Consider the following 25630-nt stretch of genomic DNA (forward strand, 5'->3'; position numbering starts at 1 on the left):
AGAGAGAGAGAGAGAGAGAGAGAGGAGAGAGAGAGAGAGAGTCAGAGAGAGAGAGGTCAGAGAGAGAGAGAGGTCAGAGAGAGAGAGAGGTCAGAGAGAGAGAGAGTCAGAGAGAGAGAGAGGTCAGAGAGAGAGAGAGAGGTCAGAGAGAGAGAGAGAGGTCAGAGAGAGAGAGAGAGAGAGAGTAGAGAGAGAGAGAGAGAGAGAGAGAGAGAGAGACAGAGAGAGAGAGAGAGAGGTCAGAGAGAGAGAGAGAGGTCAGAGAGAGAGAGAGAGGTCAGAGAGAGAGAGAGAGGTCAGAGAGAGAGAGAGAGGTCAGAGAGAGGTCAGAGAGAGGTCAGAGAGAGGTCAGAGAGAGGTCAGAGAGAGGTCAGAGAGAGGTCAGAGAGAGGTCAGAGAGAGGTCAGAGAGAGAGAGAGAGGTCAGAGAGAGAGAGAGGTCAGAGAGAGAGAGAGGTCAGAGAGAGAGAGAGAGGTCAGAGAGAGAGAGAGGTCAGAGAGAGAGAGGTCAGAGAGAGAGAGAGGTCAGAGAGAGAGAGACGTCAGAGAGAGAGAGAGGTCAGAGAGAGGTCAGAGAGAGGTCAGAGAGAGGTCAGAGAGAGGTCAGAGAGAGGTCAGAGAGAGGTCAGAGAGAGGTCAGAGAGAGGTCAGAGAGAGGTCAGAGAGAGGTCAGAGAGAGGTCAGAGAGAGACACGTCAGAGAGAGAGAGAGAGAGGGAGAGACGTCAGAGAGAGAGAGGAGAGAGAGAGACGTCAGAGAGAGAGAGAGAGAGAGACGTCAGAGAGAGAGAGACGTCAGAGAGAGAGAGAGAGAGAGAGAGAGAGAGGGAGACGAGAGAGAGAGACACAGAGAGAGACGTCAGAGAGAGAGGAGAGAGGGAGAGACGTCAGAGAGAGAGAGAGAGACGTCAGAGAGAGAGAGAGAGAGACGTCAGAGAGAGAGAGAGGGACGTCAGAGAGAGAGAGAGACTGTCAGAGAGAGAGAGAGAGACGTCAGAGAGAGAGAGAGACGTCAGAGAGAGAGAGACGTCAGAGAGAGAGAGAGAGGTCAGAGAGAGAGAGAGAGGTCAGAGAGAGAGAGAGGTCAGAGAGAGAGAGGTCAGAGAGAGAGAGAGGTCAGAGAGAGAGAGAGGTCAGAGAGAGGTCAGAGAGAGGTCAGAGAGAGGTCAGAGAGAGGTCAGAGAGAGGTCAGAGAGAGGTCAGAGAGAGGTCAGAGAGAGGTCAGAGAGAGGTCAGAGAGAGGTCAGAGAGAGGTCAGAGAGAGGTCAGAGAGAGGTCAGAGAGAGGTCAGAGAGAGGTCAGAGAGAGGTCAGAGAGAGGTCAGAGAGAGGTCAGAGAGAGGTCAGAGAGAGGTCAGAGAGAGGTCAGAGAGAGGTCAGAGAGAGAGAGAGAGAGAGGGAGAGACGTCGGAGAGAGAGAGAGAGACGGCAGAGAGAGAGAGAGAGAGACAGAGAGAGAGAGAGAGAGAGACATCAGAGAGAGAGAGAGAGAGAGGAGAGAGAGAGAGAGAGAGACACAGAGAGAGACGTCAGAGAGAGAGAGAGGGAGAGACATCAGAGAGAGAGAGAGACGTCAGAGAGAGAGAGAGAGAGACGTCAGAGAGAGAGAGAGGGACGTCAGAGAGAGAGAGAGACGTCAGAGAGAGAGAGAGACGTCAGAGAGAGAGAGAGAGACGTACAGAGAGAGAGAGAGACGTCAGAGAGAGAGAGAGACGTCAGAGAGAGAGAGAGACGTCAGAGAGAGAGAGAGACGAGAGACGTCAGAGAGAGAGAGAGACGTCAGAGAGAGAGAGAGACGTCAGAGAGAGAGAGACGTCAGAGAGAGAGAGAGAGAGAGAGAGAGAGAGAGAGAGAGAGAGAGAGGAGAGAGAGGAGAGGGAGAGAGACGTCAGACAGAGAGAGAGAGAGAGAGAGAGACATCAGAGGAGAGAGAGAGAGAGAGAGAGGAGAGAGACATCAGAGAGAGAGAGAGGAGGAGAGACATCAGAGAGAGAGAGGGAGAGAGAGACATCAGAGAGAGAGAGACATCAGAGAGAGGGAGAGAGGAATTAAGGATACGGTTAAAAACACGAGTAAGTGGAGCCTGAGTCCAAAAAGAATTCGCCACAATCTTAGTGAGTGTCAGAGCAGGCTCGAAGGGCTGGAGGGCCTACTCCTGCTCCTCATTCTTATGTTCTTTCTTAGATTAATGCAGCTCCAAAAATACTCAAGAAACACTTCACCAACCAGATCAAGTTGCCTGCTTGATTGGAACCCCATTCACCACTTTCAACATTTCATTCCTCCATCAATCCAGTAGCATTAGCGTGTACTACCTAAAAGATGCAGTGCAGTAACTCAGATCTTCAACAGTATGTTCCAAATATATGACCTTTGCCTACCTGAAAGGACAGGGCAGCAGATGCCTGGGAACACTACCACCTGCATATTCCTTCCACACACCATCCTGATTTGGACTTGTATTACTAATTCTTTACTGTCATTGAGACAACATTCCAAAACTCCCTAACATTACTGTGGATGTCCCTACACCCTAGGGATGCAGTGATTCAAAAAGAGAGCACTTCATTTTCTCCAGGGTAATTAGGGCATGGGCAATAAATTATGTCCTAGCCACCAAAACCCACATCCCATAAGTGAATGAAAAATACCCTTCTGAAAGTGATCAGTATTGGATGTAATGCTCCAGCTAAAGGTTTATAACATAACCTCATTCCTTTTGTATTTAGTTTCTATTTACAAAAGCCCAGGTCCCACAGACATTTGAAGTATTCTTCAGCCTATCCTGCCACCTCTTGATATCATATGTTTCAAATGTGTTGGCTCCCACATCCCCTTTTGAATTGTATCCCTCATTTTATTTTGCCTCTTCTTTTTCTGCCTACCAAAACATATTACGTCACACTTTTCTGCATTAAATTTCAATATCTGGGACTCTGCCCATGCTACTAATTTATCTATGCCCTCTAAGTATAATACTATCCTTTTCATAGTGCACAATACTTTTAAAGTTTGTGTCATATGCAAATTTTGAAATTGTGATCTGTACAGCCGAATTTAACTTACTAACAGCTCAAGAAAAGCAGTGGCTCAAGTACTGACCCACAGGAAAACTCACTGTATACCTTCCTCTCGTCCAGAAAGAAGCATTCACCATTGCCTGTAAACAACATACTGCTGTGAAAATTAGCTCAATCTGTAAAAGAGGAAGCATTTGAAGCTACAACATAGGTAAATGCTACCCTCAAAAATAAACAGCAGTACCAGTTGGGAGTTGCAAGCATTGGGTTTTGCAAATCTTTTAATGTAAAGTGATCAACTTCTTCTCACCCCCATGGGTACTTAGATCATGAAACACCTATGACAACATCATGTTATCTATTACAGTGCCAACTACTCACAATTATGGTAAACCTTAATTGTTAGTAATGTTATCTCTTTAAAACATTTCTTAAACCTTATATCAAATTATCTCATTTATTATTATAATCAAAATGTTAATCAATTTACAACAAACATATTAAGCATCTTCACATTGTTCTTTCCAGACTACTACTTCATAGTACTACATCAGCTAGACATGTTTCTTTCCCAGAGAACAGAAAAAAAAAAAGTTTAAAAAACACAAGGACTGATATTTTTGGAAAATCATCAAGAAACAATTGTTAAAATAATAAGTAGCACAATATGAAAAGCAAATATTTTGACATTAATGCAGCCATAAATAGATTAGAGCAAATGCCAAGTTTACATACTATCTACAGCTAAAATTTAATTGCTTTGTCCCTTTTTCCTATTCCACATTTAGTTTAGTCTCTGTCAACCAAGTTAGTGGCATCACTTATTTCATATAATAAAAGGTGTAGGATAAATCAATTGAGACACAACAGAATACGTGCTGATTTCAAGTGAAAGTCTAATTTATTCCTGATGTTCTGACCATGCTACAGTTGGATTGCTGTGTCAGTTGTATTTAAATCTGAGTGCACTGCTTACTCGCTTTTGTCAGTGCTCTAGATAGTCTTCACTGCTGGATTATAGCCCTTTATTAATCAGTTCTTAATTCACTATTCCACAAAAAAGACTCCGCTTTTTTATCATAGCATGTACATTCACATTAACTTTTGTCAACTGTTTCAATTTGACATTGCATCAAATAAAAGGAAAATCAGGCAGCCAATCAACGAGAGAAGAAAATAGAAGGATGATCCAATTCAGTATCTCTAATTTTCAGTATCTGAGATAGCTATCTTTTTCACTATTTCTAACTGACCTAATTGCTGCTATTAAGAGAGTAACAAAACAAACATATGGAGCTGTCTTATTCCATAACTTACCTCTATCCTTTGAACTTGCCGAGTTTCACTTCTTCCTGGTCGTGAATCACTGAGAGTGGTTTCATCAGCATCCATTCGATCAGCATCCAGCTCAAGAGCTTCTAACTTCTCTATCACAGTGGAACGCCTGTGAGATCAGATTTAAAAACTATAAGCTCTAACTTGAAAATATTGCTCCATAAATGCATCCCACATCATGTATCAAACATTACAAGCAACTTGACAACACAAAGGGTGACATAATAGTGGGCAATTTTAAAAACTGCAATATAACTTATCTGGTTTTGTTTATTTTAAATGGCTTTGCACCCCCGCAAGATAAATAATGCTCCCTTAAGGTTTGTTAAAGACTTTGGAACTTTTCTTATTAAGTTCAAAGAAAATATTCATAGCTTATGGAGGAAGACGTTAGGGTTCAGTTTAACTTGAGAGTTTTGAGCAGTCCTGCGAAGACCTTGGAAAAAGATAGCTGCACAGCCTAGTGTTCCTGAGAAAGAAAGGTTACATAATGAACTAGGTTATGTTACAATGAGGAGCTGGTGTTAGATCTACACCTGAGTGCGGGAATTAAACTAGAAAACAAAGTTACTAAAAGCTGGGTTTATTTAAACTCAGGTATATAAGAACTCCATAAAGAAGGCATCTGTACTTCCAGTCTAAAAGTTGAAGTCACAAGTGCCATAAACCCATTAAACTGCAAGATACAGGGAGTCTCATGCGGCTATTGAGAGAGTAATATTGTGTTGGGTACTAAGTAAAAGCTGTTTGGTTTCTTTCCCATGTACAAAGATATGTTTCGTAATGGGAACAACATTGCATGCTCATCTTTTAGTAGGAGACTACTTCATTAAAAGTAAAACAAAATATGATCCATGGGTTCTTGTCTGGAATCCCATTTGTTCAGTAATAACATCAGCTGGGATCATAACAGTTGTAAATCGAACATGGTGATAGGCGCTAAGCCATAGGTATTAAGTGATCTAGGATTTCAACCGCTGATGTGTGCTAAACAAAGATTTCAATCGTGCAGTTGTGTCTCAATATTTCAGAATTTGGGGAAGCATAAAATAGTGTTAGATGCGATAGTAAGGGCAAATATAGGGTAGGGTAATGGGTCTGGGTGGGTTACTCTTTGGAGGGTTGGTGTGGACTTGTTGGGCCGAAGGGCCTGTTTCCATATTGTAGGGAATCTAATTAATTTAAATTAATAATCTGGCGTGGAGCACATCTGGATGCAGGTGATAAGCAGGTGAGGGCAGGGGTGGAAATAGGTCTCTCATTATTGCTGGAGATATTTTCTATCAATCTGTTCTGAGATGTTCTTACACATCCCTGGAGAATGTAGGACTTGAATCCAGGCCCAGACGTAGGGACATCTGCATCACAACAGCACCATCAAATTCATCAGCTTCAGCTCTTTCAGTTAGAAGGCATACTTGCTGCACCAAGAAACAATGTTGTGGCTTTAAGAGGTTACTTTGTCCTTTTTTAAAGAGGAGAGATTTTAAGACAGAGGTCACAAGCTGTCTACCTGGAAAGCCAGAAAAGTCAACAGCTTATGAGGCCTCGGGTCATTTTTTTTTAAGACAAAAGTTTGAAACAGTAGAAGGATGAATGGATGTGGCAACTCTCAAACCAGGATTTCTAGTTTTTAAAAAATTTTAGGTTTAGCTTTAAGCAGTTGCTTTTGGAGTCACAACAGGGCAGAGACAGTTGGAGTTTTGAAGAAGCAGAAGCTATCTATCTTTTCGCCCTTGGTTACAGCTAGAGGCTGGGTTTTCTCACTGCCGCTCGGTTACCTCAGAAACAAATGTTCTTCCGAAATTGCCTTTTTGCCAAGGGGAGTGTTTACAGGATGTTACTATATTGGAACAGTTAATTAGTAATAGTTACTGTATCTATTATTCTATTATGTTTTCTAAAAGAGTTGCTATTCCAATTTCTTTTTTCTTGTGTTGTATTTTAACTGTAGTGTTTAAATATATTGTGCTTTGCTTAACATCAAGTAGTTTGACCAACTGAGTTGTATCTGGAACACAGCATGTTACATTTACCTTTAAAACAAGGAGAAGTTAGGGTCTAGGCTACCTTCTTAAAATATCTTGTGGACTTCTATAACAACTGTGAGCAGACATATTCAAGCCTCAAATGTTAGCACCTGCTAATGTGAATCAACAGTATGCTGAAAATAGGAAAAAAAAGATAAAATACACAGACGCAAAGGGACATAATCTTAATGTTAGGGCTTGGCCTTCTAGCAATGGTTATAAGTACTTCTTCACATTGTGATAATAGAAAAAGAATTTGAGTATTTATTGCCAATCCTTAACTGTTCTCAAGAAAATGGTGTTGAGCTGTCTGCATAAACTCTTACAGTCCATCTAATTCAACTCTTCTATTATCACATTGTCTCTCCCTCGAGACTAGGTCAAAGGCAAATGCCAGAAATGAGATTCGTAAGTTTTTAACAAAAGGTACTAAAGGTATGATACCTGGCTGATGTAGTTATTGAGTCAGAGTGATAAAAGTCATACAGCATTGAAACAGACCCTTCAGTCTAACCAGTCCACACCGACCATATTGCAAAACTAAACTAGCCTATGCTTGTCTCACAGCACTCTAAGGAAAAAGTGAATACTGAAGATCAGAGTCGAAAAGTGCGATGCTGGAAAAGCACAGCAGGTCAGACAGCATCAGAGGAGCTTTTTGGGTGTAAGTCCTTCATCAGGAATGCATTAAAGGTGAGAGGTTAGGGCCTGTCTGTAGCTCAAACTGGAGTCAGACTGGGTCTATTGCCAAAGTAGGAATTGATAAAATGTCACGTTGACTGACTGCCTACAGGGTACGTGCTTTTTGAACAAAATAGAATGTATCTGCAAATACACATTCACCCCATAGACTTATAGGCGTGTGTGGGCAAGAGGGAATGTGAGAGAAAGAATGCGAGAGAGAGAAAGGAGGGCAGAGCCTGTTGCGAGGGGGTCCTAGAGCGAAGGCAAAGGGGGGGCTGGGAGTGAGGGCAAGGTGTGGCGGGGGGCACAGTGGGGCAGAAAGTGAGCGCAGAGGCGAGGGGGTACCTAGAACAGGTGGTGCCAAGAGAAAACGCAGGGGCGCGGGGGACAGAGCAAGCATGGGGGGGAGAAGAGGGCAAGCATAAGCAGGTGCAGCGAGGGGGTGAGAGTGTGCAAGAGGGGGCAAGTTTGTGGGGGGGCTGGGGCCGGAGGGTGTGCATGCGAGTATGTGTGTGCTTGATAGAACGTGTGCAAGGGTGCGCGCATGAGGAAAGGTGTGGATTTGGGGATGTGGATATGTCTCAGAGAGAGCATGTACATGAGAAAGGGTCTGCGGGAGTTGGAGTGCGTGTGTGTGCGTGCGTGTGTACGCGCTTGTATGTACATAAAGTGTATAGTGGAGTGGGGTCACCTGTAGTGTGACATGAACCCAAGATCCCAGTTGAGGCGATCCCCATGGGTACCAAGCTTGGCTATCAGCCTCTGCTCAGCAACTCTGCATTGTTGTGTATCCCAAAGGCTGCCTTGGTGTAGTGTGATTTTTAAATTTTCTCCATCCCAATCCAACACTGGCACCTCCACTTTGAGGTGGGTTAAGCAGTCTTTGCTGGAGCTGTTCTGAATTGTATAGATAAGAGTGAAACAAAGTGGTCTGAACAAAACAAGAAAGACCTAGGATGATTACTACGCAGTGTAAACCATATTAACAGTTGGAGAGACATCAAAGAGGAATACTGCATTTTGATCATTTTTATGGAACGTAATTTGTGACACTGATTAGTAATCGCTGAGTGCTGGGACATAAACCTGCTTGAAGAGATCCCAGCATGAAGTGGCAGGATATTTTGGAAGGTTTGAGAGGCAATAGCATATTCAAAGGTTCGAGAGAAGAAAAAGGTGACTATAGATAGGTAGTCTAATTGGAGAACACTGGTGGAAGATGACAATGGTTTGAAAAGGAGGTACAATATCAAACAAGAATAAATCATTTTCAATGGCATGCTGTTAGTTGCAGTCAGTATTAAGACTGGAGTCCCAGATACAGCATGAATAAGTAACATCTTTACAGCAAATAGATGAACTTCAAAAATGACCGCGCCTTTGCAACTGAACGGAAATAGATGCTTAACGTTTATGTTTGGAATTGCTTTACACAGAATGCAACTTGGTTGTGCAATTCCTTATTTAATTGATTTACTCCGATAATATTTTCCTAACATTCTCTCCTGATTTCAAGGGAAAACAGTGACCTCAGGGCAGTCCTACATCCTTTAAAAAGACCCACACTTTTCACATGCCCCATTTTCATGATCATTTCCACAAGTCAAGCATTTACAAATAACCAACTAAAACAGGCTCTCTCTCTTAACAATCAGGGAAACTATCTCCAGTCTTAAGAAATCTGACATTCTGCACTCTCCAACAATAAAATACAGCACAAAGCTCTGACTACAGCACTATTATTGTTGGTCACTCTGCTCATTGTAAATTTCAAGTAAAATTTTCAAGATGTGAATTGAACTAACTAGGTACAAACTATAAACAATGGTAAACCTCAATGTAAGTGCCTTTTTTAAACACAGAAATCTAACTTTAAAGGACGATCTCAATTTGACCAGAAGTAGGGTGATCACCTGTTTATTCTTGAACTGTCATTGATGATGAGAAATAGAAACTGTCCAGAAATGCAAAGACAACTTTATAGAAACTCAACACATGCATCCATGGCTACACATGCAGAAAGTGCAGGAGACACTCAGATGTTCTGGTGATGATGGTGGGGGGTGGGGGAGGTGGAAGAGAGAGAGAGAGAGAGAGACAGAGAGAGAGAGAGAGAGAGAGAGAGAGAGAGAGAGAGAGAGAGAGAGACGGACAGACAGACAGAGACAGAGGGAGAGAGCAAGAACGGTACAGCACGCGAGAGCGAGTGGGAGGCAGGAAAGGTAATATCAGCATCATACTCTTCTTCTGAATATCAACAAGCTGTTTTGTTTGTGCTCAAATCAGCCACATTAAGTAGATCTTTAAAAGATTTACAGCTTATCCTGGTCGGATTTGGAATGCAGAGACCTTTCTTGGCTGTATTCTATGGCCATCAGACAAATGCGTCAACTACATTCAACTGCTTGAATTCAAAGATTGCCGTATCATGTTATTTTCACTTCATTGCATATACAGATATTTAAATATGGAAATTCATCTCAGGTACTCTATTTTACATTTGTTCATTAAATATAATACATGCCAAGTAAATAGTGACCAAAAAAATGCTTTAATACAGAAATCTAACTTTAAAGTACTATCTCAATTTGAATTAGAATAAATCAGGGAGTCTGCGCAGAGTGCATATTCTCATTCATACATCAACTCCTATCATAAGTTCTCACAGACAAGTGTACAGTTGAGCTCACAGCCAATTTATCCCGCAAATAAGGGATTATCGTCTCTCCCCTGAATGCATCCAAAGGTACTATGGAGTTTGTGACACACTCCACTTTTGTCAAACTTCTTCAAAAGCAGATTTCGAAGATCAACTGAACAGATACCTTCGTGACTTATTTAGTCAAGATAGCATACCAAGGTTTCAACATAGGATAGCACTCTTATCTAAAGCCAAAGGAGTTTCATAATTGTAAGATTTACTCAAAACGATTTTACTTCTGAGTAGTCGTCTAATTAAGTCATGTCTCTTGGCAACACATTTGTGCATCATTCCCTCCAATTCCATTTATTCCACTTTGGCAGGGAGATACTTCAGTCGATAACTATATTACTACATTTAATGTACAGATATTGAAAACTTAGAGATTTATTAGTACCAATGACATTTTTCTGTTCCTATTTATAGGAACAATTATTTAACATCTGCTTGAATTCCTCACTTAAACTTGTCTCCACTATATTTCCAGGCAGTGCACTTCAGACTCATATCATTTGCTGTGTAAAACCAAAACTCTTTGAAAAAAAACCTTGTATTTAATTCTTTTGCAAAACATTAAATCCCTGACCTGTGGTTCTCAATTCTTTTATAAGTGTGAACAGTTTCTCTCCATCTACTGTCCAGATACCTTTTTATTTTGAAAACTTCCATTTCATCTTAGCCTTCTCCCATTCAAGGAGCACTTAACTTCTCCTATCTATGGAAAGGAATGCCATCTGAGAGTGTTCCACCCGCGAACAACTGTACTTCCTGCATGAATGTTTAAGAAAACAGGTACTGCCAAAATGTCTCCAATATAAACCGCCGATTAAAACACCTCAAGCCAGAAGTTTAACAGAACAAAACGGACGCAGAATGCGCCGAGAACTAATCAATGACGCCCACCACAGACTCTGAAAATACAACCGGGAAATTGCGCGCCAAAAACCGTTATTCAAACGAGCAACAAATCAAGAATGGACAGACGTGGTAGAACGAGTCATCAACACCAAACAACGACAAACACAGATAAAGAAAAATAAGGACCTGAAGAAAAAACTTGACAAACTCTCAAAAAAAGACGACAAAACTGATAACAGGGGCATGGATAAAGAACTTATCAGACCGGACCCTATCAGACACAGAAAAAGCGGTACTAGTCAAAGGATTAAATTTCAATTACCAAGACGCTGACAATAAGGATTTCCTAGCGGCATTAGAAACCACATTGAAGGACAACAATCTCATGGAAAAAACACAACAAATGATCAGACAGACAGTTGCACCTACTCTGAGCTGAAAGAGGGAAGGAAACAAACTGAACACACAAGGAAAGAAAGCCCTAGAAAATCTCAAAAAAAAAAGAGAAAAACATCGTTATTTTACCTGCAGACAAAGGTCGGCTCACAGTCATCCTGAACAGAAGGGACTCCATAGAGAAAGCCAATGCACTACTCGCAGACACCAACACCTACCAACAGGTGGTGCTAGACCCAACCACACAACTAGGAAACAAAATTACACAATTCCAGACAATTAAACAAGACGGAATTCCAGAAAATGAAACCCGATTCTATGGACTACCACGATTCTATGGACTACCAAAAATCCATAAACCAGGAGCCCCCCTCAGACCCATAGTCTCACTACCCAGAACACCAACTTACAGACTGGCCAAAGAACTACACACAAGACTGAAATACCTAGTAGAAGGGTCACAGCACTCCATTCACTCCACCCAGGAATTCCTAAAAATCAACAAAAATACCAAATTAGAGGAAGACGAAGCAATGATCTCATTCGACGTAACAGCACTGTTCACCTCCATCAACATCGACCTGGCAAAGGAAACACTTACCACACTTTTAGAAGAGACCATCACACACACACCAACCACCATCAATCACATGACCAACGAAAACATCATGGAGCTAGTGGACCCACTTCACCACCCACTTCACTTTCAACAACATAGTCTACAAACAAATCAACGGCACACCCATGGGATCTCCGCTATCAGGATTCAGGGCGGAAGCGGTAATGCAAAGACTAGAGCAAACAGCCCTACCAACCATCAAACCAAAAATCTGGGTCCGCTACGTAGATGACACCTTTGTCATCACAAAACGAAACAAGATAGAAGAGATATTTAACATCAACAACACCCTCACAAGCTTAAAGTTCACCAAGGAGGAAGAAACCGACAACAAACTCACATTCTTGGACGTCACAGTCGAAAGAAAGGAAAACGGAGAACTACAAACCTGCGTATACAGAAAACCGACAAACACTGACCAAATACTTAACTACACCAGCAACCATCCCAACACACACAAACGAAGCTGTATCAGAACACTATCCCAATGAGCCACCACACACTGCAGCACAGGCGAACTTTGGAAAACAGAGAACCACCTATACAACATATTCAAGAAGAACGGATACTCAAAAAAATAAGTGCACAGATTCCTCAAGAACAAACCACAACAAATAGACCAAACACAGCCAGAAACCCTAACCACCTTACCATACATCAAAGAAGTTTCAGAAATGACAGCCAGACTACTAAGACGGAATCCTAATAGCACACAAATCCACCAACACTCAAACAAAAACTAACAAATTTAAAAGACCCATTACGCGCCATGAACAAAATCAACGTCATCTACAAAATTCCATGCAAGGACTGCCACAAACACTACGTAGGACAAAAAGAATGAAAGTTAGCCACCAGGATACACAAACACCAGCTAGCCACAAAAAGACACGACCCTCTCTCCCTCATAGCCCTACACACGGATGAAAAAAAAACCATTTCGACTGGGACAACACATCTATCCTGGGACAGGCTAAGCAAAGACATGCCAGAGAATTTCTAGAGGCCTGCCACTTCAACCACAACACCATAAACAAACGCATAGATAGAGATGCCATCTATCAACCCCTCAGAAAACGAACAGCAAATGACATCACCACAAACCTCAGGAAACCCCAACCAGGACAAACATATAAATAGAAAGCAGGAGACAACAGCTTCGCTTCACTTGGATGTTACCTAGCCAGGTAATGAAACGTCTGGATATCAAACCTACAGCTCAGCGAGCAAACCTACACCCTTCTCCTATCTATTCTCATAGTTGAAGCTTTTCGACCTAGAACCATTCTGGTAAATCTCTTCTGCGCCTTCTCCAATACATTCATTGCTCCAAGTTTCTTTCATGTTTTCCCATTGACCTCTACATATTTTCTCCCCATTATACTTAAAACTGGGCATGACAGATGTGGGCTGTTATTGCAGAGTGAACAAACCACCTTTCTCCATGATGGAAAAGTGGAGGGCCAGCTGTCATTGTTCATTTTCTCAAATCAGCTATTTTAAGCTAATGGGGTACATGTGCAAACACACATGTTCATTCATTAGATGCACAATAACCACTAGTTTTAAACTACAGACTGTACCAAGATTTTCAAACCCACTTATGCAATAGCAGTGGCATTCAAAATAGACATGTAGATGACACAAACCTAAATTGTCCAAGACTGTGTTACTAACACTTGGCCTCTGTTCACAAACGTCACTCCACTTCAAAAAAAAGAGGGATACAGAAATTAAGAATGAAAAGGCTGATCAGCTTACTAGCTATGGAAAACAAGTGAGAATTATTAACAAAAGTTGGTGAAATATAGATGTAAGGAGGTGGCAAAGGTCTATAAATTGCAGTGATTGCATTGGATAAGCAGGTGGAAGATGGAGTATGGGAAAGTGTGCAATTATCCTCTTCTGTGGGAAGAAGTGCAATAAAAGATTTTTAAAATAAAAATTATGGCAGGCCAGTAAATGTTGACAGTTGAAGTGATTTGGAGGTCATACAGAAATTACAGAAGGATAACATGTAAATTGGCAGTTTCTGGCAAGATGGCATGAGAACAAGGCACTCCAATAAGGAGCTCTTCAGCCACTCCCATTTTCTCCCTTTTTTTCTGCGTTTTTAAAAAACTTTTGACTTGGCCTTCTCGGGAGCAATTTATTGTATCGGTTACTCCCGATGTGGTCTCCTCTACACTGGGGAGACTGGACACCTTCTCGCAGAGTGCTTTAGAGAACATCGCCGGGACACCCACACCAAATCAACCCCACTGCCCCATGGCCGAACATTTCAACTCCCCCTCTGCCAAGGACATGCAAGCCCTGGACCTCCTCCATCACCACCCGACACCTGAAGGAAGAACGCCTTATCTTCTGCCTCGGGACCCTTCAACCCCAGGACGTCAATGTGGACTTCACCAGTTTCCTCATTTCCCCTCCCCCCACCTTATGCCAGTTCCAACCTTCGAACTCAGCCCCGTCCTCATGACCTGTCCCACCTATCCGCTCCACCCATCTGTCTGACCTATCACCTTTACCCCCACCTCCATTCACCTACTGCACTCCCAGCTACCTTCTCCCCTGCCCCACTCCCCTCCCATTTATTTCTCCATGCCAGAGGGTCCCAGCCTCATTCCTGATTAAAGGTTCCGGTCCGAAACATTAATTCTTCTGCTCCTTGGATGCTGCCTGACTTGCTGCACTTTTTCAGCAACACAGTCTTGACTCCGCTTATCTGTCCTCTCACCCAATCCCTCAATTCCTTATTGTTCAAAATTAAATCTCTTAGCTTCAAAAATGTTTACTGAAGTAACGTCAACTACTTCACTAGGCAGGAAATTCCATAGATTCACAACCTCTGGGTGAAGAAGTTCCTTCTCAATTCAGTCCTAAATCTGCTCCCCCTAATTTTGAGGATAAGCCCTCTTGTTCTAATTTCACCTGCCAGTGGATACGTCCTCTCTACTCTATCATATTTATTCCCTTCATAATTTTATGTTTCTGTAAGATTCCCTCCCTATTCTTCTGAGTTCCAATGAATATAATCCCAGTCTACTCCACATCTCTTCAAAAGCCAACCCCCTAATCGCGACCTCCTCTGCACCCCTACTAGTGCCAGTACATTCCTTCTCAAGTAAGGAGACCAAAACTGAATGCAGTACTCTAAGTGTAGCCTCACCAGCACCCTGTACAGCTGCAACATAACCTCCCTGCTTTTAAACTCAATTCCTTGAGCAGTGAAGGACAAAATGCCATTCGCTTTCCTAAGTGAGGCTTGTACAACTGCAACTTTTAAAAGGCACCTGGATGGGTATATGAATAGGAAGCATTTAGAGGGGTATGGGCTGGGGTGCTGGCAAATGGGACTAGATTAGTTTAGGATATCTGGACGAGTTGGAGCGACGGTTCTGTTTCTGTGCTGTACATCTCTATAACTCTAAATTACAAAGCTGTACCTGCAGACCAACCCTCTGATTCATGCACAAGGTCATCCAGGTCCTTCTGCATAGCAGCATGCTGCAACTTTTTACCATTCAAGTAATATAATAATCCTTTTGACTGTCACTCTGAACAAAATAGATGATTTCAGATTTATTAACATTGCATTCCATCTACCAGACCTTTGCCCACTCAAAGTACCTATGTTCCTCTGCACACTTTGCCCTGCCAGTGTCATCTACAAACTTTGATACACTACATGTGATCGCCAACTCCAAATCATTGTTATAAATTGCGATTAATTGCGTTCCCAACATTGATCCCTGAGGCCACACTACTAGTTACTGATAGCCAACCACAATAGCACTCATTTTCCCCCATTCTTTGCTTCCTGTTAGTCAACAAATCCTCTATCCATGCTAATATTTTACCCAAAACACCACAATACATCTTTAGTTTATGCAGCAGCCTCTTGCGTGGCACCTTGTCGAGGGCCTTTTGGAAATCTAAATACACCACATCTACTGGATCCCCATTGTCCACCTTGCTTGTAATGTCTTCATAGAATTCCCAAAGATTAGTTCAGCATGACCTTCCCTTCATGAACCCATGCTGTGTCTGCCCAACAGGTCAGTTTCGATCTCAATGCCTTGCTATTTCTTCCTTGATAACAGACTCAAACATCTTCCCCATTACAGAAGTTAAGCTAACCAGTTTGTAATTCCCCATCTTTTGTCTACCTCCCTTTTTAAACAGTGGCATCATATTTGCTGTTTTCTAATCTGCTGGAACTGCCCCAGCGCCCAGCAAAGTTTGGAAAATTATTGCAAGTGCATTTGCTATTTCTCCCCTAATCTCTTTTCGTACCCTGGAATGCATTCCATCAGGGCCAAGAGACTTGTCTATCAAGAGTGCCATTAGGTTGCCCAAAACTACCTCTTCCATAATAACGGTTGTTTCCAGGTCCTCACCTACCTTCGTCTCTTTGTCAATTATTGGCATGTTATTAGTGTCCCCCATTGTTTAGACCAACACAAAATACCTATTCAATGCTTCGGCCATTTCATCATATCCCATAAGCAAATAGCCTTTCTCATCCATTAAAAGGACCAACGTTTACTTTAGTCACTTCCGTTTTATATATTTATAAACACATTTGCAATCTGCCTTCACATTCTATGCTAGTTTTTTCTCATGTTTTGTCTTACTTTTCTTTATAGTTCTTTTTGTGGCTTTCTGTTGACCTTTAAAAGATTTCTCAATCCTCTCATTTCCCACTGATCTTGGCCACTTTGTATGCTTCTCTTTTAATTTGATGGCCTCCCTTACTTCCTTAGATACCCATGGCAGATTACCCCTTTTCACTGAAAGATACTTTTGCGGAGCACTTTGAAAAGTTGCTTTGAAAGTCCTCCATTGCTTGTCAACTGTCCCACCATAAAATCTTTGTTTCTAGTCTACTTTAGCTAGATCTTTGCTCATTTCATATTGTCCACAAAATTAACAGTATTGCTGAGAGTACTGCAACAGCAATCAAGGCATTAGTTGTTTTTTGGTTGTGCTGTTATTGAAATCTCAGATTAGCCCACTGAAGCTGTTCTTGCCATGCCCATATAATTTAGGTGTCCAGAATCGTAGAATCCCTAGAGTGTGGAAACAGGCCCTTTGGCTCAATAAGTCCACACCGACCCATCCAGTCCCACTCCCCTACCCTACCACTTTACATTTACCTTGACTAATGTACCTAATCTACACACTCCAGGACACACTGGGCAACTTAGCTTGGCCAATTCACCTAAACTGCACGTCTGTGACCATGGGAGGAAATCCATGCAGACACTGGGAGAATGTGCAAACTCCTCACAGATAGTCGCCCAAGGCGGAAATCGAACCTGGGTCCCTGGCGCTGTGATGCAGCAGTTTTAACTACTGAGCCACCATGCTACCAGTGTCTATTATCATCGACATACTTTCTGGTTGTGCACGTTCAACCAACAGTTAGGAGATTTGGCTTGGTGAAACATCTAGTTTCCAAGGGGTCAGATAATAAAAACCCTACAACTACATAAAGATAAATAAACAATGGGGCCTTGTGGAACAGGGCTCAACTCTAGCTTGGCCAATAATGTATCATAATGAATTTAAAAGCTACATTAATATGTACTCTTGTCTTCTTACTTTTACAGGACAAGAAGGATGTTGAAAAATGTGGTGCTGGAAAAACACAGCAGGCCAGGCAGCATCCGAGGAGCAGGAGAATTGACGTTTCGGGCATAAGCCTCGGATGCTGCCTGGCCTGCTGTGTTTTTCCAGCACCACATTTTTCAACTTTGGTACTCCAGCATCTGCAGGCCTCACTTTCTCCTACATGACAAGAAGGATGTCTAATAATTCCAGGAAATCTACAAATGAACTGCATGTAGCATTGATACAAAAATAGCAAAAATTATTTACACAAATAAAAAAGGTAACAAGTTTAACAGCCCTTTAGTGACCTATTCAGGGAGACAGCATATTCAATAATGTATAACTGTTGTTAGCTAGGCTTGTGTAGCCAACTGCAGCTTCAAAATAAACTTATGCAATTTTGCTAATGGCCAGAAGGTATCAACGAGAGGGGAACCTCGATTATCCGAAAATCTGATTATGTGAAGGAGGTCTCTACTGTTTCCAAGAGTGATCATGTCTTTTGTTAGAGTGATTAAACAGACACAGTCTCCAAATGACTGACCTCCTGTCCTCTCTCTCTCTCTCTCCCCACACTTTCCCTGGAGTTCTACAGAAGGGGTGTACCCTAAACTCCACACTCCCACTTCCCAGGAATAATCTCTCCAACATTGTCCTGTGCAGGGCAAATGTGGAACCTGTCAAAAATTTGCAGTAAAAATTGTGCATGTGGCTGTGAGCACTATTTGGAGACTTATCCCATAAAGGCAGCTGTAGCAGCAGCAGTCTTGTTGTTGGTGTGCAGTCCAGATGCCCCGGGGGGGCTCTCTCTGCTTTGTGCTGGGGGGCGGGGTTGGGAAGTGCAGGGCCAGAATGGACCGGGTTGGGGAGTGCGGGGCGGGATGCGGCACGGAGCTAGACAGGGGAGGGAACAGGGGCCAGTGTTGGGGGCAGGGGCTCACGTGCTGTGTGCTGCTGTTACTGTCCTGAACGGAGAGCAGACTTTAAAACTCCAAGCTCCAGTGGAAAGGCATTTAATCGATTTTCCAAATAACCAATTATCCGAATGAAATAGTGCTAACCCATCTCATTCAGATAATCGAGTATCCACTGTATTTTCTTTTAAAAAAAAGGCCTTCATCGGCATCAGCATGCTACAAAGCCGATTAGAAGTGTAGTTTATACTCTACATGATATTGTGGAAAACCGAGAAAGGAGCTGATGCCATTCCCTCTGCTACACTGATCTCACTGAAGATTACCGTGTTAATGTTGGCTGAAGGAACAGAGATGGAATTGAGTACTAAATGATTCCAGTGTCCACCTGTAACCCTGTCTCATATACTGAATCAGTTCCTTCAATCAATAAGTTTTTCTAGTTTCAACCTGACCAATTAGCACTTCCTGAATCCTGGACTAAATTGGCTCGAGTCCTGGATTGTTTAATAGGTAAAAACATTTGTTTTGCCGTTGACAAGAGAAACCAAAAAATGTTCAAGCCAATTTAGAAAACGTGATCACAAGTACATGGACTCATACAGTCACCAAATATGCATTTTGGTGTAATAAATATATGGATTGAGAAAGATATGAACATGATATACAAGGATTTTAGTTCTATGATGTTTTAGTATCCAGGTACTCTATCTTTTAGATGACAGGGACGCAACTAGAGCTTGAATTGTCATTTGACGCAGGTACAATGCAGTATTTGCATTTTTGCAAGGAAGTATTATCAAAGAACATTAATAGGAGGATGAGTTAAAGTAGTATTAAAATCTAAGAGACTAGGCCATATGCTGAGTTTAATTTAAGCATTTGTGGAGTTAATTTAATGCACATCACAAGATACAGAGTAGTTTACAGAACTTTACATGGCATGTATACAATCTCTCAGTTACACCAATGGCCCAGCCACAGCTGTCTCCTCTAATGTATACTTAAAAAAAAATTCCTTTAAGGATTCCTGTGGCACAGTGATAGTGTCACTACCCCTGAATGAAGATGCCCAGATTCAAGTCCCACCCACTTCAGAGGTGTGTAATAGTTTTTCCAACAACCGGTTCAGAGATGCTATCTAAAAAAAAAACTCATGGCAACTGCTAGGACAGAAGATCTGCATTCAAGTCTCACCTGTTCCAGATGCATCTAACAACATATTTGAACAGGTCGATTAGATAATATGTAATAAAAAATGAACCAAATAATACCATCAGCTTATCTTTAATCACTTGCTATTAACACCATCAACTTACTTTGTTATTTGACATTATCAGTGCACTGCATTATGTAACCAAGCTTCAACAATAAAGGAAAAAATCTGTTATTTGCATTCATTTCGTACTTCTCACACTGTTATTAGAAGTGTGTCCTGTTCTCTACTTCACACTAACATGTACACAGTCTGATCTGCTACAACTTGCATTTCTTCAACACAAATTGACTATAATGCAATTGAAGATTTAGACCATTATTTCTAGAACACGAACTTTCCTGGCCTGTTTTGGCTATAACCAGATTCCAGTCCCATTGGTATAAAGAGTGTTGCTATTATGCGATTTTCTTATAATGTGCGATTGCTCAGAAATTGAACTACCATATTATATCAGTACAGATTGTAATACAATTGACATCAGGTATTATACAAAACTACCATTAGCTCTGGACAAAGGACTAGTTTAATCTACACCATTTTATAAAAACATTAGTCTACATAGGTTTAAAGTATAGAAATTGCCTTGTATGCCCTGAGACTAACAAAGATTAAATAATAAACATGCACTTAAATCATGCTTTATTGTAACTCAAAGTGCTTCTCAAGGTTTTTTAAAAATTAAGCAAATTAACTTCTGCAAGTAGTTGCAGCTGCCATTTTTGTGATAAAAATCTCTCAAGTGCCAGTGAATTAGTAATTTGTTTTTTGGTGGTAATGGTTGAGATACAGAAGGATGTTGGTCAGGCCGCCAGGAAAAACACCAAGGCTTTTCTTTGGAAGACTGTAAAATATCTATAAAGTATCTAGTTCAACCTCAGTGTACCTATTAATGAAAAGCAAAGCCCGACAATAGTATTTAAAGCAATAACTCCTGACTTTGAGGTAGAGTTCTACCAAAGAAGTAAAGGTTGACACATACACACACACAATATTGATTTTCTTGTTCATGTTGGCAAATCAGCTTGTTTATACTGCAATTTATTTTTCTGAATCAGATCAAAGGATAAAATAGCAACAATCCCACAGGCCAATTTCTGCATTGTACTTCAATTCACATGCACAACAATCATGATTGAAGTCTCATGATATTAGCAGTGAGCAAACATCATAAAAGGTCAATTTCATTTACTAATTCTTCCAAATTCGTTAAGCAAGCCAAAATGTCAATTTGCAATTTTACTGTTCTTTGTAACTTTGAACAAGCTTTAATTCAATTAGTAAAACATTACACTTTAAGACCATAAGACATAGGAGTGGAAGTAAGGCCATTCGGCCCATCGAGTCCACTCCGCCATTCAATCATGGCTGATGGGCATTTCAACTCCACTTACCCGCATTCTCCCCGTGGCCCTTAATTCGTCGAGACAACAAGAATCTATCAATCTCTACCTTGAAGACATTTAGCGTCCCGGCCTCCACTACACTCCGCGGCAATGAATTCCACAGGCCCACCACTCTCTGGCTGAAGAAATATCTCCGCATTTCAGTTCTGAATTTACCCCCTCTAATTCTAAGGCTGTGTCCACGGGTCCTACTCTCCTCACCTAACGGAAACAATTTCCTAGCGTCCACCCTTTCCAAGCCATGTATTTTCTTGTACGTCTCTACTAAGTCTCCCCTTAATCTTCTAAACACCAATGAATACAATCCCAGGATCCTTAACCGTTGCTCATATGTTAGACCAACCATTCCAGGGATCATCCGTGTGAATCTCCGCTGGACACGTTCCAGTGCCAGTATGTCCTTCCTGAGGTGTGGGGACCAAAACTGGACACAGTTTTCCAAATGGGGCTTAACCAGAGCTTTATAAAGTCTCAGTAGCACATCGCTGCTTTTATATTCCAACCCTCTTAAGAAAAGTGACAACATTGCATTCACTTTCTTAATCACGGACTCAACCTGCATATTGACCTTTAGAGAATCCTCGACTAGCACTCCCAGATCCCTTTGTACTTTGGCTTTACGGATTTTCTCACCGTTTAGAAAGGAGTCTGTGCTTTTATTCTTTTTGCCAAAGTGCAAGACCTCGCATTTGTTCACGTTGAATTCCATCAGCCATTTCCTGGACCACTCTCCCAAACTGTCTAGATCCTTCTGTAGCCTCCCCACTTCCTCAGTACTACCTGCCTGTCCACCTATCTTCGTATCATCTGCAAACTTCGCTAGAATGCCCCCAGTCCCTTCATCCAGATCATTAATATATAATGCGAACAGCTGTGGCCCCAACACTGAACCCTGCGGGACACCGCTCGTCACCAGCTGCCATTCCGAAAAAGAACCTTTTATCCCAACTCTGCCTTCTGTCAGACAGCCAATCCTCAATCCATCCCAGTAGTTCACCTTGAACACCATGGGCCCTCACCTTGCTCAGCAGCCTCCCGTGTGGCACCTTATCAAAGGCCTTTTGGAAGTCTCGATAGACCACATACACTGGGTTTCCCTGGTCTAACCTACTTGTCACCTCTTCAAAGAATACCAACAGGTTTGTCAGGCATGACCTCCCCTTACTAAATCCATGTTGACTTGTTCTAATCAGACTCTGCTCTAAGAATTTAGAAACCTCATCCTTAATGATGGATTCTAGAATTTTGCCAACAACAGAGTTTAGGCTAATTGGCCTATAATTTTCCATCTTTTGTCTTGATCCTTTCTTGAAAGAGGGGGTTACAACAGCGATCTTCCAATCATCCGGGACTTTCCCTGACTCCAGTGACTCTTGAAAGATCTCAACCAATGCCTCCGCTATTTCCTCAGCCACCTCTCTCAGAACTCTAGGATGTATCCCATCGGGGCCAGGAGATTTATCAATTTTAAGACTTTTTAGCTTTTCTAGCACTCTCTCTTTTGTAATGGCAACCATACTCAACTCAGCCCCCTGACTCCCTTTAATTGTTGGGATATTACTCATGTCTTCCACTGTGAAAACTGATGCAAAGTACTTGTTAAGTTCTCCTGCTATTTCCTCATCTCCCATCACTAGGCTTCCAGCATCAGTTTGAAGTGGCCCAATGTCTACTTTTGCCTGTCGTTTGTTTCTTATGTATTGAAAGAAACTTTTACTATCATGTCTAATATTACTGGCAAGCCTATCTTCATATTTGATCCTCTCCTTTCTTATTATTCTCTTTGTTATCTTCTGTTTGTTTTTATAGCCTTCCCAATCTTCTGATTTCCCACTACTCTTGGCCACTTTATAGGATCTCTCTTTTTCTTTAATACATTTCCTGACTTCCTTTGTCAGCCATGGCTGTCTAATCCCTCCCTGGATAATCTATCTTTTCTTGGGGATGAACCTCTGTACAGTGTCCTCAATTATGCCCATAAACTCCTGCCATTTTTGCTCTACTTCGAAGTCATTTTAATTATTACGCTTCAGTCTTTTGTACCAGCCAACAGATATCCAAGGAAGAGTGGCAAAATCAATTTTAGAAATCATTTGGGAATGCACAAAAAACATATTTTGTGACCATAGCCTGCCAAGCACAAACAAATGTCTGCTCAATGAGTATTTCAGGAGCAACACCAGACTTAGTACAAGTGATGCTTCAGCACAGGACTACTTGTACGACAGTCGTAATAGCATGCAGAGCGAAGTGGCCCAAAACTAAATGGATCAGATCACAGGTCTTGCTACATCCAGCACTGAACTGAGGTGGACAATTCAAAGTCAAGAGGCAGCTCCACAAATATGCCATCCTCAATAATCAGAAAGCCCAGCATACGACAGCCAAAGACTAGGCTGCAGCATTTGCAACAGTAAGTGGGGATATTTGCCGATGATTGCAAAATTCAGCATCATTAACTCATTTACTGAAGTTGACCATGTTCATATGCAGTTAGACTTGAACTGCATATAAGAAATATTTATGTCACACAAATGACAAGCAATGGCCATATCCAAACAGCTCTCCAGGTGCAGGTACGTAGTCCTTTGAAAGTGGAGTCAGAGATAGGCAAGGCATGTTTGCCTTCATTGCTCAGCCCATTGATTATAGAAGTCGAGATGTCTTGTTGCGGCTGTATAGGACAACAATGAGGCCATTTTCTTAGAACAGTGTACAATTCTGGTTGCCCTTCTGTCGGGAGGAGGTGCAGAAAAGACTTACAAGTATGTTGTCAAGACTGGAAGGGTTTGAGTTATAGGGAGATGCTGAACAGACTGGGGTTATTTTCCCTGCACCATAGGAAGGTGGGGGGAATGAGTCCAAAATGAGAAAGTATAGTTTTACAGTGAGAGGATACATCAAAAAAAGGGCCCGAGGGCTAACTTTTCCATATACAGAACGAGTTGCCAGAGGAAGTGGTGAAGGCTAGTATAATTACATCATTTAAGAAGAATCGGAATGGATATACAAATAGGAAGGGTTTAGAGGGACATAGGCCAAATGGGAAAAGGTCAGATTGGAATGTCTGGTCGATGCATATGAGTTGGACTAAAGGGTCTGTTTCTGTGCTGTATGACTATGATCATAAAAGTAAAGATGTTTTGCTAGAACTGTACAAGATATTAGTCAGACCATAGCAGGAACACTAAACAGTTTTGCTCCCCTTATCTAAGAGGAGACATACGGGCATTCCTGAAGGGCTCTGGCCCGATACGTCGATTTTCCTGCTCCTCGGATGCTGCCTGACCTGCTGAGTTTTTCCAGCAACACACTCTCAACTCTGATCTCCAGCCCTTACTGTCTCCATGCTGGCACTGAAGGCAGTTCAGCAAAGGTTCACTCTGTCGCTCCGGGGTATAGAGAAAGTCTTACTAGAAAAGGTTGAGTAAGTTGGGCCTTTACTTCGAGTTTAGAAGAGCAAGAGATCTCTTTGAAACATCTAAGATTCTTAGGGACTTGACTGGGTAAATGCAAAGATGATTTGGAGGTGCCAGCCTAAGACTGGTGTGTACAAATTTAAAAATCATACAACACCAGGTTATAGTTGAACAGGTTTATTTGGAAGCACTAGCTTTTGAAGCACAGTTAGACAGAACTCATGACAATTTCTTCAACAATGTATCTAAGTTCTAAAACAAGAAAATTGAACACGCATTATGTCAGATGTAGCTCAATGACAGCACTTCTTCCTTAGAGTCAGAAGGTCAGGGGATCAAGTCCAATTCCACAGATTTGTATTTATCATCTTTGGTGACCAATGTCATACAGATCAGATGTATGCCCTTCTTAACTGAATGCAAAAGATGTCACGCAGTATTCGAAGTGGAATGAATTTTTTTGCTGCTGTCACAAACATCATAATTTCTCAACCACAAGAAACAGATTTGTTCGTTTGTGTCATTAGTATTTTGGCACCTTATTAAAAGTGATTATATTTGAAAACACACATTGTCTGTGAACATTTTGGTACATCCTGATGGTCATGAAGAATACTGCATAAATACAAGTTTGATGGCCCTCATCTGCTAAGCCTAATTCTAAACATTAAAATCAGTCATCATTATCTCTCTTCTTAAAAATACCAACCCTTTACCCTTCTGCACCCACAAGCATATGGACCATCTAAAGCTATGATGTGTGCCCGTTTCCTCTTTATCTATATACTTCAATCCCTTAGATCAGGTTTCCACCCGATCACAATACCTCTCATCAAGGAGGTTCAAATGACACTTGTGACAGAAACAATGATAAAATTTTTCACATTATCCTTTTCAACCTGACTACAGTCTTCGATGCGACCGTGTCTTTATTTTGCAATATCCCATAGTCGGTCGTATCTTGATGGTGACGAAACAGACTACAGATGGGAGGTGGAAGACCTGGAAAAATGGTGCACAGAGAACAACCTAGCTCTCAACGCCAGCAAAACCAAGGATCTCAATATTGATATTACTCATGTCCCCCTACACATTAACAGCACAGAAGTGAATGAGTGGCGAGTGTCAAGCGCCTGGGAGTGGTCATCCACAAGTTTTCTTGGACTCTTCATGCACACGCACGGATTATAAAAAGGTCCAACAATGTCTCCTCTTCCTCGGGCAGCTGAGGAAATTTGGCATGATGGCGAATACCGTTGCCAACTTTTATAGGTGCGCCATTGAGAGCATTCTGTCTGGATGTATCACTACCTGGTATGACAACTGTACCATTCAAGATTGGAGACAGTTACAGAGAGTGGTGAACTCAGCCCAGACAATCGCAAAGGCCAAACTCCCATCTATCGAATCCATCTACCA

General features: G+C 41.8%; 1 protein-coding gene across 5 annotated transcripts in view; it reads right to left on the reverse strand.

Moving 5' to 3' along the window:
- Positions 1-25630, reverse strand: part of mprip (myosin phosphatase Rho interacting protein) — a 441123-nt gene that overhangs the window by 142983 nt on the left and 272510 nt on the right. For all 5 annotated transcript variants that reach the window (XM_072558240.1, XM_072558238.1, XM_072558239.1 and 2 more), the window contains exon 8: positions 4335-4461. In XM_072558240.1, the coding sequence (XP_072414341.1) occupies positions 4335-4461 (127 nt within the window). The remainder of the gene's footprint in view (positions 1-4334; positions 4462-25630) is intronic.

This window comes from Chiloscyllium punctatum, chromosome 39 (assembly GCF_047496795.1).
Source record: "Chiloscyllium punctatum isolate Juve2018m chromosome 39, sChiPun1.3, whole genome shotgun sequence".
In the NCBI taxonomy this organism is placed as follows: Eukaryota; Metazoa; Chordata; class Chondrichthyes; order Orectolobiformes; family Hemiscylliidae; genus Chiloscyllium; species Chiloscyllium punctatum.